At 32.5% G+C, this 19,325-nt stretch overlaps 2 protein-coding genes and 1 long non-coding RNA gene across 4 annotated transcripts; 1 reads left to right on the plus strand and 2 right to left on the minus strand.

Moving 5' to 3' along the window:
- Positions 1-572: 572 nt before the first annotated feature.
- On the minus strand, positions 573-7,384 carry LOC108206924 (uncharacterized). Of its 2 annotated transcripts, none has more exons than XM_017377359.2 (8): positions 7,258-7,384; positions 5,922-6,004; positions 5,267-5,389; positions 4,249-4,377; positions 3,067-3,594; positions 2,641-2,763; positions 2,074-2,501; positions 573-1,579 (listed from the first exon to the last, which is right to left on the minus strand). In XM_017377359.2, the coding sequence occupies exons 3-8, from the start codon at positions 5,370-5,372 to the stop codon at positions 977-979; spliced, it is 1,917 nt and encodes a 638-aa protein (XP_017232848.1). In that variant the 5' UTR covers positions 5,373-5,389; positions 5,922-6,004; positions 7,258-7,384; the 3' UTR covers positions 573-976. The 2 variants fall into 2 exon arrangements, with proteins under 2 accessions (XP_017232848.1, XP_017232849.1); XM_017377360.2 differs by having other exon boundaries at positions 5,267-5,392.
- Positions 7,385-13,638: 6,254 nt separating this feature from the next.
- On the plus strand, positions 13,639-16,206 carry LOC108208012 (uncharacterized). Its single transcript, XR_001804256.2, has 3 exons — positions 13,639-14,056; positions 14,930-14,983; positions 15,869-16,206. It is a non-coding gene; the product is annotated as an uncharacterized LOC108208012 (long non-coding RNA).
- An 887-nt stretch (positions 16,207-17,093) lies between these two features.
- Positions 17,094-18,027, minus strand: LOC108208170 (uncharacterized). The gene is made up of 2 exons (XM_017378672.2): positions 17,798-18,027; positions 17,094-17,605 (listed from the first exon to the last, which is right to left on the minus strand). Exons 1-2 carry the CDS (start codon positions 17,892-17,894, stop codon positions 17,232-17,234), a joined length of 471 nt encoding a protein of 156 aa, XP_017234161.1. The 5' UTR covers positions 17,895-18,027; the 3' UTR covers positions 17,094-17,231.
- Positions 18,028-19,325: the final 1,298 nt, after the last annotated feature.

Consider the following 19,325-nt stretch of genomic DNA (forward strand, 5'->3'; position numbering starts at 1 on the left):
ATTGCAAATTACTGTTTGTTCGACTCGATCATTGGTGTAGATGCCGAATGACTTTTAATTATTAGATTAACACATTTGTTTCAAAAAAAACAAGAATTTACGGTTTACACTTAGATGATCTTTATAATTTTCATTTATAATATGTGTTTGTAGTTAAGGATTTTATGTGATTAGAGATGCTGTTGACAAAGTTTATAAAATATTATACTGGTCCAATAAAATTAATCGTTTTTATCAAAATGGTTGGAGATGTCCTAAAAAAACCTTTTGAGTAATGTTACTTGTACCAATAATTTTTTAAAATGACATGACAAATAAATATATGATTTTAATTAAATAATTTTATATGTGTAATGAGGATTTCAATATTTGCGAGTGGAATTGGTGGAACATTACCAACTAGATCTATTTTTTGGACATGTAAAACATTTTTTCTTACTCGAGAGAGACGAGGGAAACAGAGAGAAGACACGGAGATGAGAGACAAACAATAAGCAATCACATATACATTGACTGAGAATCAATCAGTCCTCAAAAAATTAAACCAAACAGTACTGCTCTGTTACTCTGTATGGAAAGAAAGTCATAGATTTTTTTATTTTTTTTGAAACAAGAAAGAAAGTCATAGATGATACTTGGTTCGTCACAACATACCATATTGAGTTTATTTTTGCATAGACAGCTCGATAGATATTACACACTAGGCAACATAGCACCTCTAAATAAATTGCCATGAGAGGCATAAAGTTCTGCAATCATACATAATGATCCTCTGTAATTATTAAACATCATAGATCAAATTCATAACTATGTCCGAAAGGCACGCTGAAATTGGAAGTGCTGCGGAATTACTGGTTCAAGACCTTGCTTGATTTACTAGTCCGAGAGTCTGGTTGATTTGAACATGAAATGCGAGACATATAAACATTCATAAAGATCTCCAGAAAGGTGCGGTGACATTGAATGTGCTGCAGATTTAGTAGTCCGAGAGTCTGGTTGATTTGAACATGGAACTCGTGACCCAAGTTGAACGGATTATATCAGCCAAAAGGCGAAACTTCAGACATATAAACATTACTGGTACACAAGCTAACAAAAGGAGGAACCAAAGAAGCCACGCATGGCCATACGTTAGGTGGATAGCAAGGCAAAAGGCCATGAGCATGGATGCTATTGAGACGAACAATGCCACAAGTCCAAGCATCAATTTCCAGGGTAAAGAGTGTTGAAATGCATATTTGTTGAAACGTGATGTGAGGATAGATAAGAACATTAGGATTGAGGTCGAGGAGGAGAGCATACCAATGACTTGTGATACGGTTAAGAAGTCGAAACTTGCCCTGTTTAACAAATTGGGATGCCCTTCATTGTCATAATCCCCAGGTACTGTGAAGGCAGATGAAAACATCACAGTGGCAGTGAGAGCTGCAACCACCATGCAAGATTTCGCAGTATCCTTCATCCACTTCTCACCCTCCTTTAATAATTTTTTGTGCTCCTCATCAAAGATATCCGCTGATGTCCTACCATTGCAATTTCGCATGTTTCTGTATGCAGCCGGAACTATTTTTTCCACGGCCTACAATTGAAATTAAAAAAATTTGTTATCTAAATATTACAAATACTATAGTACACTTGTTAAACTTAAGGCAACTGCTAATTAAACATGACGCAAACTATACTTAAACTTTGATGACAAGTTTGTTTGAAGGGATTATGATCGCTTTATTAGTATCTTATTTATGAATTCATATTTTAATGATGTTTCTATGATATTTCAATCATTCTTGAACTTCATTTCCATGTGAATTATAATATCTTGTGACAGAATGTATTATAATCGCATAGAAATGAATCAAAAAGATGATTGCAATATAATCTCATGAGATAGTAGTTCTTTGAACTTAAAAAAAGTAATGTAGTTGTCCGATAATTATAATCATTTTAAACAGGGCTCAACTTACTAGCAGTAAACTACCAGTAACTGTATATCAGTATGTATTCTTTTATCTGTTGCACACACCACTTAGGCAATAAATGTACCTAATCAAATCACAGATTACAAATGTTTACCTTGTACCAACATATTGCTTGCTGCATTTGAAAAGCTGCTCCAGTTACAGTATCGAGCTTATCCTTTGGTGCCAAAGTTGCTGCTAAATGAAGCATAGTGTTACCATCTTTATCTTTATAAAGAGTAACTAACTTCCGGACTTCATCCATGTTATAAAGTAAAGAAAAGATGATTTCATGGCGATACTGAACAGCAAGATGGAACATGCTCACACCATGTTGGTTAATCTTCCACACAAGTTCAGGGTAATAGCAAATTAACCGCTTGAATAAATGAAAGTTGCCTCGTTTAGCTGCATCAAATAAAAGCAGGGGTGCTGTATCAACTATGTTTGCAATATTCAAGTCATTTTCCTTGAAAGCACATTCCAAAATGTCGTCTAACAGTTTTAGTGCTTGAACTTGCAGTAACTCTGCTTTCTTCCTGCCTATTGATAAGGAAAGCAAACAAATCATCATACAGGCGTGTATAATCATGCTATAGGCATTTGTAATACATAATGCAAGTCATCAAATCTATCTTCTGTGAATGAATGTTAACGAAATTCATTGAAGTTCTGGACTAACCCCAACTGAAAAGGTTTTTAAATCTTCCCCTTTTACTTCTCTCTGCCATATGCTTTGTAGCCAGCAAGAGAAGTACTTCTTTATCAGAAATAGCTAGTTGCAGGTTCATCTTCCCGGCACTCTCTGCATCCATGGCAACAAAATAAAAGGACTGGATCAACCAACAGATTTCGTTCTTTACATTCATTTAATATGGTAAATTAATTGCTTATTTTTTAGTTTATAAAATGTATTACAATTTTTTTTATCAGGATTGTTTAACATAATAGAATAATGGGGCTGTTTAGATTGACTTTAAAAAAGTGACTTCTTGCTTAAATTAAAGAAGTGAGGTAGAAGTATAATTATCATAAACTTCTAGATAATTATCTAGCTTCTGATTCCAGGAGAGGTTCTAATTTAACAACCAAGTACATGTCAACTTACCATATAAATCAGACGCAACCAAGTCCTTCATCAACTCAGCACCTTCGCTTTCTGTCCACAAAAGGCTGCTGCTCGATCGCTCACGTAGTTCTTCTACCATGGCTTCATTTCCTAACTTGGCAGCCATCCGGACTGGTAAAATTCCCTCAGGGCCACGAATCATTGCCGGTTCAAGGTGTTCTCCAATTTCATGCCTCTCCCCCACTCCAATGTATTTTCCGATAATCGCATGGGCTATGTCGACATTCCCCCCGACTGCAGCTAGACAGAGGGCAGTGTTACCTCTCTTATTTGTGATAGCCAAATCTTCCTTATCCAATTTCTTCAGTAACTCAACAACAAACGTAAGCTGATTTGCTATAGCAGAGATGTGAAGTGGAGTTTCCCATCCTTCAGTAATATAAGCACGCTTAGCAGCTGGGTATTCTATGAAGATTTTTTCAGCTACTTCCCAATTTCCATTCCTTGCAGCTTCATAAAGCGGCCGACCTTTACGAAGGTACTCAACTTTTTCCTTTCTCCCGTAGGCTTCAAAATAAATAGTGCAGATATAAAATATTAACCTTAAGCTAACAATTATAATAAATAACACTGAAATAAAATTACTTTTTTGTTATTTATAATATATCTAAGTATTATTATAGAGATATCTCTTATCTTTAACGGTTTAAATACAATTTTTTGTATATATCAATAAGAGAATTGAACAAAATTTTCGTCCCCGAAACACTATGTTCTGAAATATAGGTAGTTTGATTTTTTAACATATACGTCCAAATCATTTGACCATCTAATTAAAACTATAATTTTTACTTTTTTAAATATAAATATGATTAATTCTATAATTTTTTAAAAAAAATTTAAAAATGATAATTTTAACTATGCAGTCGAAAACTTGAAACATGTGCTAAAAAATTAAACGATCTATATTTCAAAAACATTATTGATAAATATGTTGGTAGTACTCAATTTATTCAGGGGCGAGGATATGATGTCTGAGGACCTGTGTACTGCACTTTCCGACTGTCAATTTCAATGAATGAAGCAAAGGCAGGTACAAATAAGAATTCTACATGAAAAAAGGATAAATAATATTGCAAAGCAGAGTATAAATATGAACTGCATATGGAAAAATGAATGAGATCGTTTTGGTTGTTGCGGTTTGTGTTAAGGCATACTTACGGCTATGTAAATATAGACAATCAGAAATGTTTGTCCCCGAGGCCGACTCCCGAGAGCTGTGCGCACCATCAACTTTTTCAATTTCCAACTCTGACAAGGATTGATTATCCACAGTTTCATTCTCTGATTCTGGAGAAATCATAAGATCACTATTATTTTTACTCTTACAATCCGGCGACGACTAAGCACATCCGGCTGCCAATACTAATATGAATGTCACCGGGTAATATGTTATTCACACCAAATGACCAAAACAACGAACCGGGTAGATAACATATACTATAGAACTTTCCTAAAAAAAAAACAAATATTGAATTTAATTGCAGAATACTCTCCACTACTAGAAAGCGGCTATTTTCGACTGTTAACGGCCGAGAAACCAAATTAAAAAGATTAATCTTAAAAATATAGATTAATAGTTTTTAATATTTTAGAGTTCATATTTGGGTTTTAGAATGATTTATTTATTTTGAAATTAAATTAATTAAATAAAATATTATTCAAAACCCAACTTTAAGTTGCGTTTTGAGTTTTTAAAATTAATAAAGAAAAGCATTAACGTGTCACGAAGTCACGTTTAGGTTTTAAACGGAACTACATGTGACGTTTAACGGGGAAACGATTTTTGAAGTTGCGTTTGATTTTTTTATTTTGAAACAGATACCCTCAATGTGACTTCAGACTTGAAGTCACGTTTGCATATTAAAGCAAAACTCAGAACGCCAACCGCAGTGGCGTTTGCCGGCGTTTGGCGGTAAACATAATCCGAAGTCACGTTTTGGAGTGCCATTGAGGGCCATCTTTTTGGATCGTGCCATTGAGGACTATTTGGCACAGAATTGTGCCTTATTGAGTCGTCACCCTGACATATCTGAGGAAAATTTTGTATCTAAGAACATGACTTTTATACTTTTTAAAATTATTCACGAAAAATAAGCTAAAAAATAATATATAAAAAGTTATGCAATCAAATACACTTGATGGAGGCAGTATTCGGGGGTGGGCTAGGCATACGTACGGGGAAGTTGATGCGGATGAGCCGAGATGTTTGCAGCAACAAGTATGTTGATGGATATCGACTCATCTTGTGGCACCTCCCGACCAGCAAAAGTTTCATCTGCCATGCTCCTCACGCTGGCCGCTGCTAATAAGGTATATAAATGTCATCGGATTATACTCTTGGTAAATTAATTTAACCTCATCACCATCAATATGAATGGATCCAAAAACCTTCAACATGACTCTATATAGGTAAAGTTACAAGTAAACAAAATAGAACATCAACATTTATATGTCAGTACTCTATATATCCAGATCTGTGTTATATTCGTGAGAACACAATACAACTCATGCATGCAAAATAATTGTTGAAAATAATAAATCAATATCAATGATAATGATATGATAATTGATGTGTAATATTTTAATTGGTGCTTTTAATGTATATAAGAGGTCATTCCAATCAAACTAAAACATGTTATTTTGTGAAATATTCTGTACTCAGTTTGGTTCAGGAAACATTTTCCAAATCAATACCATAATCCGCAAACAAGAGATTATTATATGAACACTAGAGATTATTATACGAACACACACATATTGAAAGAGGAGAGAAGTCATCTAACGAAAGTAGTCTTTGCATAATAGAATTCATGAAACAAACACTGGCTAACCTTAAAATTTGCTGGCAACGTCACCAGCCAGCAGCTAGGCCTGTGAGAAGTGCAGCCTTAACTCAGAGTACAATGCGGTGTATCTATATATAGAGAGAGGAGGGGGTTGTCTTTTAGGAAATAAAAAGGGAAAAATATATTAAAAAAAATAAAAAAATAATAGATGTACCCCTTATAACAAATTATGGGAGGGTGAGTCTTAGTTTGGAAGATACTTGTGTTGTGGGGTTAATGATTTTCGAGAGATTGGAATAAAAATGAATTATTATGATGTTAATTGTTAAGAAATTTCATTCCATTTTCCATGCCATTCTTTATCTATGTACTAAAAATCATAATTTGAGATGGAATTCTCCATTCTCTTTTAGCCCCATTTTCTTTGCAAATCTCATCATAACAATTTTGCACACACTTAATTTTTGTTCAAAACTTTTTTCATATTTATATTACTTTCAAGTAATTTTACTCGTTGCATTCCATTCCCCTTTCTCCCCCATTGATGTTTATAAAAGTTGAAGATCAATAAATTTATATTATATATATATATATATAGGGTAGCACTCCATATCATACTCTCTTATATGGAGTTTCGTAGCACACCATTATAAATATATACATAATATATATTCTATTATATTTTTTATGAAATATAATTGGAAATTTTGATTATTAAACCGAAAACAAAGTTATACAATTTTTTTATTCCAAAGATCATCTAAAATTATGTAATATCTCAACATGATTCTATAACAGAATAATAATCATCCAGAATTATTCTGTTGTATAATCGGTTTCGAAAATATACTTTTTAAATCAAATTTTAAGCGTTAAATTACTTAAAAAAGATTTATTTTATAGTATTCTATATTAAAATCATGTTTTATATGTATTCTATAACAGAATTTTTAATAAAATTGATGATTTATAGTGGCGCACTATGTAACTCCATAAAGAGTCTCTCTTTGGAATGTTGGCCCATATATATATATTGATAATTTATAATTTGTTAGATATTTAAATGAATAATATAATTATTATTACAAATTACTTTTAATTGATCGTATAAATTTTTTTGAAGTTAAATTTCCGCTAACTTCTCAGATTCCAAATTATAAATAAGAAGTTACTATATAATATTAAAATATCATAAACTCATTTTAACTTATAAGTCATAATTTATGACTGAACCAAGAGTTAATGAAGATATAAATATGGAGAAGCAGGGTTTCATTTTAAATATGTCTTCTCTGATTTTAACATATAATCATAATCAAAAAACACAAGCAAATCAAAATTGTAAGAAGAATATTGCAGATGAAGTGAAGAAGGGTTTTACCTTAAATATGTAGTCTTCTGTGTGCGTTTATGTCTGTGGCCCATTACAACGTCAGATTCGATTAGGACTTAGGAGTACATGCATGTTATCTGCCGGACCCAGTAATATTGGCATCATATATAGGAAATATACTGGAATCCATCCTAACATGAGAAATGAGAAATGGTAATTTGGAGAAAGTACAAGATTTTTATTTTATGGGTGAGGAGAAGATATATTTCATATCTTTATAAGATAAAAAATTGTGTTCTAATTTCTTCTAATTAACCTAAAAATATATATAGTAAGTAGAACATAAAACAGTGGAATCCTCTTTTTGATAAAAATAAAAAGAAACCATCCTGGCAAAGATAAAAATGAATTAAGTACATTAAGGATATTTTTTGACCTATTTATCAACTAGATGAGTCAACTCATGCAATTTGATTTAGCAAAAGAAGAAAAGCAAGAAAACCCTGTGCCCATTTGATTTTTAAGTCCAGATTCAGCCTTCGACATATAATGGTTTAAAGCTTTTTCTTCTATAAATTTCTCTACCTAAGGTCTGTGGTACTTGGAAATTCATGATAGGACGAGTGTAGTTTCCTTGGCAATTCCAGGAAACTTCTCAGTGTCGTAATTAGAAAAGTTCAGTGGAGAGGTGCAGAGAAGAGGATAATTAAGATAAAATTTGAAAAAAATTACAGATCTCACAAAAGAAATTTAGGTTTGGGAAGTGTCGGTCTGAGTCCTTTCTGCAAATTTCATTAACACGGCATCAGCCTTGATATAACTGTTTGCGTGGACACACTTGCCTAATGGTTTACTCGGACGATCATTTCTTACTTTCATGTTAATAAAATTTAATTATAATATAACCAGATATTTAACAATTCTATTTTCTAGCCGTTTCATTTAACCACTCTTACCTAAAACTCAAACCCTCCACGTTTAGGAAAGAATACTCCATTTCTTAACCTAATTATTTTTTATTCAAATTTATCATACAAAATTTGTATATATTCTTTTTTTTTTCAAGTCATCCTTTATACACTAAATTTCTTTTATTTTCACTCATTTCATTTCATTTAATTTGATTCACCTAACGAAACACATGAATTCTAAAATTTGTACAAAAATGTTTTCACGATCTTTTTTACCCTTGTTTAGATGATTTTATATATCTCACTATTTTTCAACAATAAATAAATTGACTGTACTACATAGCGACCCCCAGAATAATATAAAAGTTAATAGAGGACGATGTTATTTTCCAAAAGAGCTCTACTTTATCGTAGAGTACGGACCTTTTCCAAAGAGTCACCGGGAAATTATAATGCAAGAAAATTTGAAACCACCGCGTGACCAGCAGTTTTAGACGCTAAGTGTCCGTGTTAGCGCGTATTACTTCTGAATTTCAGTTACTCCCTCCGTCCCATCCATTTCTTATCAAATGGGTTGGCACGGAGGTTAAGAAATATGTATAAAGTAGTGGAAAAAAGGAAGAAAAATGGGTAAAGTGGTGGGACCCATTGATTTTTAATGTATAAAAAGAAGATAGTGGAGTAAAAGTAGTGTGAAAAGTAAAGAAAAGTGGAGAAGTGGTGGGACCCATTGACTATTTTTGGTAAGTTTTGAAATGTAATGAATTGGATGGGACACCCCAAAAGAAAAAGTGTAAAGAAATGAGTGGGACAGAGGGAGTACATGATTCCTACGCATGACTGCTGTATCTATAGAGTTTAGGAGAGTTTCCAATTTATTTGAACTGTATTTGCAGATTTTTTATTCGTATTCAACCTTAACCTTAATCTTAGATTTCTGAAAACTGTACAATATGTACAATAATTACAAACCTATAGAGTACTCCCTCCGTCCCACTGGTTTCTATACACTTTCCTTTTTTGGATGTTCCATTCAATTCTATACATTTCAAAACTTTTCCAAAATAGTATATTTTTATAATATAAAAATCCCACCCACCCCCTACTTTCATCTACTTTTCAAATCTATCTATTAAATATTGATGGGTCCCACTACTTTACCCACTTTTTTTTCTCTTTCCCATTACTTTACACTAATTTATACACTTTTCTTCCGTGTCCATTTCATATGCATATAATTCAAAGGGACGGAGGGAGTATAGACTGTCAATTCTAACTGTAAATAAAAGCAGGCAATAATTACAAGTTGATGTTTCAGCTTTTTTTTAATTGTGACGTGAAAATGACAGTGGACTTGGGGTTTACTTATCGTTGTATTTTTTACTGTCGGTCTAGAAATTTTACTGTAAACGATATTCACATTTCAGAAAAAAATCTGTGGGTGAAAATAACTCATTTTGAGCTGATTTAGGATAATACATCAAGAGGTAGACTGAAGTTATATACTAATTTTTATTTTATGAACAGCGTTCCCTTCCCAAAAGAGTTTTAGGGTTACATAAAGAATAAGACTAGTACTTCTGATAATGCAGACCACCAACTATTCATCTTCCTCCACATATTTTAACAAGCGTATATAACTCAAATTCAAATAATGTTATAATTAAATGAAATTCTAATAGAAATAGCTAGGTTTGTACGATAGTTTAAGTTGTTAGCCAAATGGTGATTTTTCATTTGTGCTATGCACATTTTGGATTTTGTATATTTGTTTTGTTTTTATGAATAATATACATGGTGCTTTACAGAAAATTTTTGAAGGACGTATGTCCTGCGATCAAAACATTCTCAAAGTTATAGTCTTTGGAAGCTAGTCATAATTCCAGGAGTTGGGGCGAGCTAGGGGCCTTAAAATTGATAAAGAGGCGCGGACTTGACATCACTCCAAGTAAAGCAAGTCAGGAACTGGTAGTCGATTTCCTCTTTCCTGGATGCAAAGACAATGATGAGTCATGAGACGTACCCTGCTTATTTTCCGCAGACTCAATAATCTCCCATATTTCTTAACAATAATTTTACTAATAATTAACCTTAATTTTTAGTTAATTATTTTCTCTGTCATACTAGAAATAATTTCTATTTAATTATAAATAATATCTCCCGATGATATCATTCAAATTTGGAAAACATCCTAACATGAATATAGTTAAAAGATAAATTCAAATACATCTCTAAATAACATGGAGATAAAAACCTAATTCAAATAGTTTTGACTTGATCCCTATATAAATAAGTTGAGAAACCTTTCAAGTACAACCCCAAACAACCAAAATCCAAAATTTCCTATTTTCTATTTCAATTATTGCAGCAACACTCAAATTTGTTATGACCAAAAATTCCTCCATTAACAGTTAAATTTTTGTTTAGGTCGATCGGTGTGTGGCCGCCAGCATCTTGTTCCTTAAATATTACAATACAATCGACCAAATATCCTAGTAAAACGGTAATAGAAAAGAAAAAGAAAAGATATTTAATATAAATATATGTGAATCTATCTGTCTAAAGAAAAAGAATTATTTTATGCAAATCTAACATATCTATATAATTTCTATAAACTGATCATATAAATATCAATTTTTATTATGTTAGATAAACCTCGTAAATACGCATTTAGAAACGTTTCTCACTTCCATGTGTATACATATGAAAGAGTATCCAAAATTCAGTACTAGCTAGAGACAAGTTGCACATCGGATCATCTTAATTAATAAATATTAGTTATTTTAATCGAATTATATAGATATTAATATCTTCTCAATATGATATTGTACATTAATTAAATTCTTTTTTTTTTGCTAACTACATTAATTAAATTCTGTTTTATTAGATTATCATTTTCAAAATTGTATTATTAATTAATTAAGATTTCAGCGATGTGGATTATTGTTATGCTTGTCTTACAATTTTCAAAACCAAACCATTATATACTTGGAGGAGATGGCGGAGATGGTTGAATACAAGTATTGTAATATATGTATATTTCTCTATTGTCAAAATAGTTGTTCAAATACTCCCTCCATCCTAAATTAGATGAGCTTTTTGAGGAAAAAAATTATCCCAAAATACTTGAGCTTCTCTCTTTTCAATACACATTTATCAACAATTTTCCATACTTACCCTTTCTTATTTATCATTTCTAATATAGCATCTAGCTAATACAATTGAAAGTCAACACAATAAATATGGGTAGAGATGGAAAAAAGAAGAATCGTTTAATACTCCTTAATATGTGTGAAATGAGCAAAAAGCTCATCTAAATTGGGATGGAGGGAGTAACGGATAATTAGACACACAATGATGAAAATAATTGTTTATATTGATACTAACGAGTGAAACTTTCTCATTTTACGCTTATAACACTCAATTAAATTCTCTCGATAAAATACAAAGCTTCACATATGATCCAGGGCACTTGTCAATCTCTCATGCATATAATTATAAAACATGAGTTTATAAACAAGGTACCTATCAATTAATAACAGTGAATTCGATCGTTTTAATGTAAATAACATGAGTTTATATACAAGGTACCTATCAATTAATAACAGTGAATTCGATCGTTTTAATGTAAATAAGAGCTACGTTCATTTCTGATTGTTGTTATATAGTTATCATTAATACCAATATTTCCATCATCTAGTATATTTTTTCTTTAGAGTAGCCATTTCAACTTTATCTTTAAGACTTGTCCATCAATAAATAGGAATTTTCTTTTATGCAGTTTTTATAGACTCTTTAAGCATGCCAATTCTAGCAGTTTGGTAGACTTTGATCAACAAACCTTGGCCTTCTCTTAACATGCCTTTGATTCTATACAACTTCCATGTTGGACATTGTTCTAGTATTTTGATCATCATCACTTTTATTTCTAACAAATTTCCTATTTATGCTTTAGACATATATCATAAATTTTGGTTGATGATGTTAAAACTATGTTAAGCACTAGAATAATTCAGACAAGAAAAGATCACATGCCAATGGTTCAATTTCTATCTTCAGGGTAATCTTCTAAATTTGGATTATGTCTCAAAAACTCAGTTAACAACAATTCTTCACCTACATCCAATGCTTGAGTGACATTTTCTTTGAATTCAACCATCTCATGATTTAGACACATATATAATATAATAGTGAAGAGCTCTCAATTTATCTGCCGGCTTCTAGTTTTATTCCAATAAATCATCAGTCAAAACTATATTATGCACCATTCATTCTTGTGAAATATACATAAGATTCTAAGAGATGCTTCTTTATGAATAAAATTTTGATTTCAATTTCTTTATCTCTTCCCCCTTGACCTATGCACATCAGCTTAAATGGAAGTTCTTCTCACTTTTGCAACATGTAAATTTCCTTATCTCTTTCTTCAATTTTGTCTAACCAAAACCATAGAGATCTTGTTCTCACTTGAGTGAATTCTGCTCTTTTATATAGTAGAAAACTAATACTGTATAAGTTAGTTCATTTTTCCTTCTTGAACTCAAGTAGAGTTTAGAAATTTATCCATCTCACACTGCCAAATTCCAAAAAATATAATAAATAATCACTGATTTATTGCTTTGTGATGAATCCTTTGTGCTTATATTCAATCCCCGTAAGATCTTGCTTCTTAACTAGACAATCTGAGATCAACTTATTAAGTTGTTTTCGTGTCATTTTTTCACCATCTTATCCAATAGAGAATGATGATCATTTGAAATTTATAGTGTAGTAATAACATTCTTAAACTTTTCTGAACTCTGTAAACAAGACTTGTCTTAGGAGCCCAAGGTTGGTAACTCTGGTTTGGTGCTAGATAGTTTGGAGCTTCACTTTCAGGAGACACCATTTCCTCCTTTCAAAAAAATAATTTGATGCTCTGAATATTCACTGGTGTAAATAGATTTTCTTTGTCGTTCTACACAGGAAATTTCTTCACCAAGTTCATAGTTATCACGAGCCTTGTTGTATATTAAGCAACAAAACTTGAGCTTACCTTTCTCAAAAATATTAATTAGGTATAGTGTTTTGTGATTTACTCACCTCCTCCTGAACAAGATAATTAAAGCTTCTTCATAATTAAGTTAACTCTAGCACATAATTCATCTACAGAAATAACAATATTAATAAATAATCTATTCAAGATTGTTGGAAATATGGACCACTACAGCAACAATGAGATATTTATATAATACTCCCTCTAATTTCTTTACAATTTTTTTGCATTACTCGACACGCATTTTAAGGCGCATATAAAATATTGTTTCATAATTTTGATTTGAAATTTTTCTTCTTTTTGTATAAAAGATAGTAAATATTCATTCAAAAGAAAAAAATATAAAATAATTATCAACTATATTTTATAACAACATTAGAACGCATGCCACACCCCATCCTCCAATTTAAACAATTGAGGAGGACGGAGTGAGTATATTTAACAATACGAGACCAAGACACAAGAATTACTACCGTTCAGTCGTTCACCAAAGTCACAACCATGTATACCAAAAAACAAAAGTAGTGCTTATGCTCTGTTTGGTTGGCCTGAATGGAATGAGTTTTGGAGAGAATCGAATGGTCCATTCAGCCCATCAAAAAATTTTATTGTTTGGTTGAGCCAAAGTAATGGAATGGTCCATTCTTTCGATCATTCCATTCTGGGCCGGCAGTATACAACCTATTCTCGAACAAAACAGAGGGACAGCTCCATTCCATTCTCTTCTCTGCTACCGCACAAAATCAACATATACAAAAATTGTCCGTTGTATCCGGCGATTCTCAGCGAGCTTCGAACTCTACCGAATCTGCAATCATCAACGAATATGTTTCGTTTTCATTGATCTACCATAATCTACGATTCTTAACATTTTCAAACCTCAATCTATCTAAATAAACAGGTTTGATTTCCATCCATTTAAATTTCTTCATTATTCTTTCTAATTTATGTGCTTTTATGTCGATTGATTTCGATAAATCATTTGTCAATCTAGCTAATTTATGTGATTTCGGTGTATGGATGTGCCTTGGGCAGTTGCTCATTCCGGATTAGATGCTTGTGTTTCACCATGTGTATTACGTGTTTGATGAAATGCCTCATAGAACAATGAGAATTGCATGTGCTTGATTTATTCTCTGATGGAGTATGTGTCAGTAGGCCGATACAGAGAATGTATTAAGCTAGATAATTTGTGAATTTTTGCATGTTAAAATACTTGCAAAGTGAATCTACAGGAGGTCCACAGGGGCTCTTATAATCAAGGATTTTATTTTTAACTATCTGATTGCTTATATTCACAAGTATATTTGTGTTATGTTTTAGACAAGGCAGATGCCATGTTTGGCTGTGAGTTTGGTCCTGATTTTCATAGGTTTCTTGGCTCTAATTTTTAAATTTTGGTGGTACTAAATTGTATGGAAGTCCATTCATTTATATTGTCCTAACTGATATGCCAGAGAAATTTTAGGTTTGTTATTCTTTAGTCTTGATTTAACTTCTGTTGCTTGTTTTAACCTATACCATATTTGTTTTCCAATGTCTTTGTGGATTTTAAGGTCATTTTCGTGTTGATTATTGACTGCAAAATTTGAGCTTTATTATAATGGTTTGCTGGAGCTTCATCTTGTTAACATAAGAGAAACATAAGAATAATTAGGCCTAAATCTTGCTTAGCAGTTGCTGTGTCGACTCAACTTAGGATGTAATCTGAACCTTGTTTTACGGATTTTACTCTATTACATGATCTAATTTGGCGGGTTTGTGCTTATGGCAGAGAAACCTGAGCCTGTTGAGGAAAAGGCTGCTGAAGGTGGTTCTGTTAACAGAGGTAAGACACCGGAACTGATTAAGAAAATTGTGATTAATTGCACAGGAGATAGCTTTGTTGGGTGGCTTTTTATCTTGGTTAATTCAGAGTTACCAAGGTTCAACACTGTACTGGATATAAATCTGCGTTGCTGAGTTCATATGATTTATCATTATTTGTCCTGAGTTCATATGATTTTATGTTGTTGAGGTGCTGCAGATTTTATAAAATTATAGTTTTATCTGATATTCTGTTCTTTGCCAAGTAGAATCTTCATCTGTTGCTATTTTAGTCATCAGGAGCACACACTTCTGATGAACTTCTCATCCTGGTTTTCTACAATCTCTCTTGTGTTATTTAGATCATGTTGTGACACTCTAAATTATTTACTCGGCTATGTTGTTCGTTGATTGCTGTCACAAGGTTCTACATTATAGAAAATTATTGTTTACTTTTGAATATGTCTTGATTTATATATATGATGACCAAACTGTTGGACTGATAATCTCACTCTCAACTGGCTAGTGAAACTTAAACCAAACTCTTGTCATTAGAGTCCTTGTACTCCTGTATTCTTTATAAGTTTCTGGTGTGTATAAATACATATTTACAAAGCATTTGCACTTGGTTTATTTTTGACCATTATTGTCGTATCATCTAGTGTTGCACATACACACTTACATTTCATCTTTTACATGGGGCTGTATTGTAATGACTCACTTTTTGTCACTGTAGATGCCATTTCATGCACTAAATGTGATACCTGGTCTATTTGAGCACTCGAAAAATGCATCTTAGACTCTGCAGTTTTGTCAATGTGGACTAACAAAGTTTCCTGTCAAGTTCTTTACTCTGCAGTTCATTCAATTTTCTGAATTTTGGCTAAACAACTAAATTTGTTCGCAGCCAGATCTGAACCTGCATCTTAGAGTACTGAATGCGGCTTCATCTTAAATTTCTGATTGTTCAGAGTGCTTTATTCTCTGATGCTGGCTTGGAAAGTGGACTTGGTCATGCTGGAGAAGTGGGAGGGCTAGTAATAGTTCGGAATCTTGACCTCTTCTTGGAGAATTTTTGTATTTTATTTGTAAATTATGAAGGAGAATTAGTAGTGGCCAAAGTTTGGATTTTTTTTTTAAATTTTTAATATTTATTATAGTTGATTTAGTTGCTACTAATTTGTGTAATGAAATGTGAAGTATGATTGACATGAAATTAATCCATTTGTCTATTTGATTTATAAATTCTGGAAGTTAAAATTTTATATGAAAAAATTTGATAAAAAAATAATTAATTACCATTCCATTCCTTTGAGTAACCAAACAACTCAAATGAATGGAATGGTTCATTCCATTCCAATCATAAAAAAAATAACCAAACAAGAGTTTTGAATTGATCATTCCATTCAACCTTCTTTCCTTTCTCTCACCATTCCATTCTTAACAAACTTCATTCCTCCCAACCAAACACAACATTAGTTGTCAGGCCTTCAAACAAGTCGTATAAAGAGGTTTGATAAAAGAGAGAGTTTGATTCGAGTTTTGTTTACGCGAGACGCAAACATTCATCCAAATCACTGATCGACCCGACATATGTCGTGGCATGATGAGTTGGCGGCGCCCGTGCGCGAGACACTCATCTATATGATACTCCTTCTGTCCCATAATAAGAGTCGATTTGACTTTTTTCACGTAATTTGGGGTGTAAATAAACATATCTCTATATATTATTTTTCAAATTTTCATTTTCTGAATAAAAGTTTAACCTCTATATTTTTATTTTTATTCAGAATAAGAAAATTTAAAAAATAATATGTAGAGACATGTTTTTTTACACCTCAAATTACTGTGTAAAAAGTGAAAGCGACTCTTAAGACACAGAGAGTACATCCTTGCACGCCTTATTAGTTGTACACTAACTTTGCACATGTTTCCTAACTAAAGTGAAAGCTACTCTTAAGACACAGAGAGTACATCCTTGCACGCCTTATTAGTTGTACACTAACTTTGCACATGTTTCCTAACTAAAGCCAACCACCTCTTCATATTATTTCTAAGTACGACAAGTCCCCGCAACTCTTTCGAAACTCTCTCAAATTCTCCATCTTAACTCAATTTCTCTAGAAAAATACTTAAATACAAACATGAGAATTTAAGTGCTCGTTAAAAGGAACAACCTCCAATCATTAGAATTCGTAAATTACATCGAGTGAATAGTTTAATTGTACCCTAAATTTTCATTTTTCTAACATATATGCATCTGGATTCAGCTATACTAAAATCGGCCAAGTTAGGCGTAATATAGTTGCTAATGATAACAGATAATGAAGATGAACAGGATGAACGCAGCAACTAGAAGCACCACTATGCTTGCCAGAGTTATGGTTGTTTCTTTCATAAGCACCACCAGCACCTGCTCCAGCAACAACTCCTCCATACTTGGGTAGACCACTGCTATCACCTCCTCCTACTCCATGCCCGTGACTCCCACCGTGGCTGCTTCCGTGAGCTGCGCCACCATGCCCCCCATGACCTCCACCTCCGCCACCAGCACGTCTGTTGACGCTACTCACAGCTTTTTCTTCTATTTCTAACTCTTGTTTTAGCATATATCCTTTGTGTATGAGTTGCTCCTTGTTGCTGGCTGTAAAGTAGTTGTATAATCAAGTATCACAGCCGAAAGAGAACAACAAAATAGTACTCTATAAGTTTGTTTGAATTATGAGAATTCATTTCAACTCAATCAATGAAAATGATAATTACAAGTATATAGCATGTTTGAGAGCTTGGATTTCATCGTCATATAAAAGAGTTAAGACTTATCATCGTCATATACCTGAGAGCGACGAATGTGGGGAAGATGTATAACTTGATGCACGGAGATGTTGAAGCCGGAAAAACAGCAGAAACACGGGTAATATTTTCATGTACATTTCTATCCCAAGCTCTGTATATTTTCTCGTAAAATTCAGCACCTAGTAATAATTTGATTCAAGTAACTACTGATGCAAAAATTATTACTGTATGCTCCACCCTCGATCTATATAAATATACATGCACCTCTTTCTTCAAGTTAAAAAAGTTGTTTAGATATACCGCGTTAAGATTTACCTTAACTCGTAAGCAAAGTACTCGATTCTTTGTTTGTGTTCGATTCATGGACACCACGTCATTTTGCAGAGGATACCTATATGGTGCAGACACTCAACTTTTGTGGTGTCACTTTTTTCTTGAGCACTTTAAAGGTATCACTTTGTTTAAACAAATATGATTTGTCTCTCGGGAAACCTCACTATTTTGTGGTAATTTTTCTATTTTGTGTTCTACACCGTAAATTCAAACCATAAATTTCTAGTAACAGTTTAAATATGTAAACATCTAATTATAACTCGTCAAATTGACTTCATGTTAATTAAAACTTACATATATATTATATAATCATTATTATTAATGTGAGTGGAACCAATCATACGTTACTATTATAATTTGAAAAAAAAAAAATTAAAAACAAAAATTTTGGATACCAAATATTTTTTCTTAAACAAATTGTATAGAAAAATTTGTATTTTGCCATACAAATGGCAAGAGTAGGAAAGCATTATAAGAACTACTGGACTATACGTATAATTACCAGTCAACCTACTAATTGGGATCTTAATTTAGGATTTCAGTTTTCAGATATTTAGATTTTAGAACATCTCCGGTAGTTACTAGCATTGTTATCCAAAACCAAATTTAGGCGTCAAGGGCAAGAACTGCTTGGGATAGCAATACCATGTCCTTATGATCTAGATAACCTGTCACATATTCAGCCGTATCATTTATTGAGGTTGCTATGTCCTGCGTGTATCGAATAATTTGCATGACATGTGTTCGATCAGTTGGGTAATCACCTGGCGGAGTTCCTCTAAAAACTTCTGTATGATCAATAATAATTGAAAGGCTTCCAGTTCCGTCAAGATTTTATCAAAATCAAGGTTAAGAGTCTGGAATCTGGATAAGACCAATCTGAATCTCACAGTGTGGCTTAAAGTTCTTATTGCGCCCTCACTGGTCCCGTTCCTCCTCATAGCTTAGACGATGCATTAATTATAGTCTGATATTTGAGATTATAACATTCAAAATTTTTTGGTTCTCTCAAATTTCTTCAGGACCTAAACTGTCCAAAGAATAGAACTGAATATTTACACATGATAGATTCTTATATATATCTGCATGTGATCCAGACCGTTGAAGTTCATTGTCAATTTTTCTCATCTGAATCTAAACCAGCTAAATATATACCATCTCTGTTTCATTCAATTTTAACAAAATTATTACAGCACAAACTATACTAATTTTATATTGGTTTCTCACAATTCTGT

The sequence above is a fragment of the Daucus carota genome, chromosome 2 (genome assembly GCF_001625215.2).
Source record: "Daucus carota subsp. sativus chromosome 2, DH1 v3.0, whole genome shotgun sequence".
In the NCBI taxonomy this organism is placed as follows: domain Eukaryota; kingdom Viridiplantae; phylum Streptophyta; class Magnoliopsida; order Apiales; family Apiaceae; genus Daucus; species Daucus carota.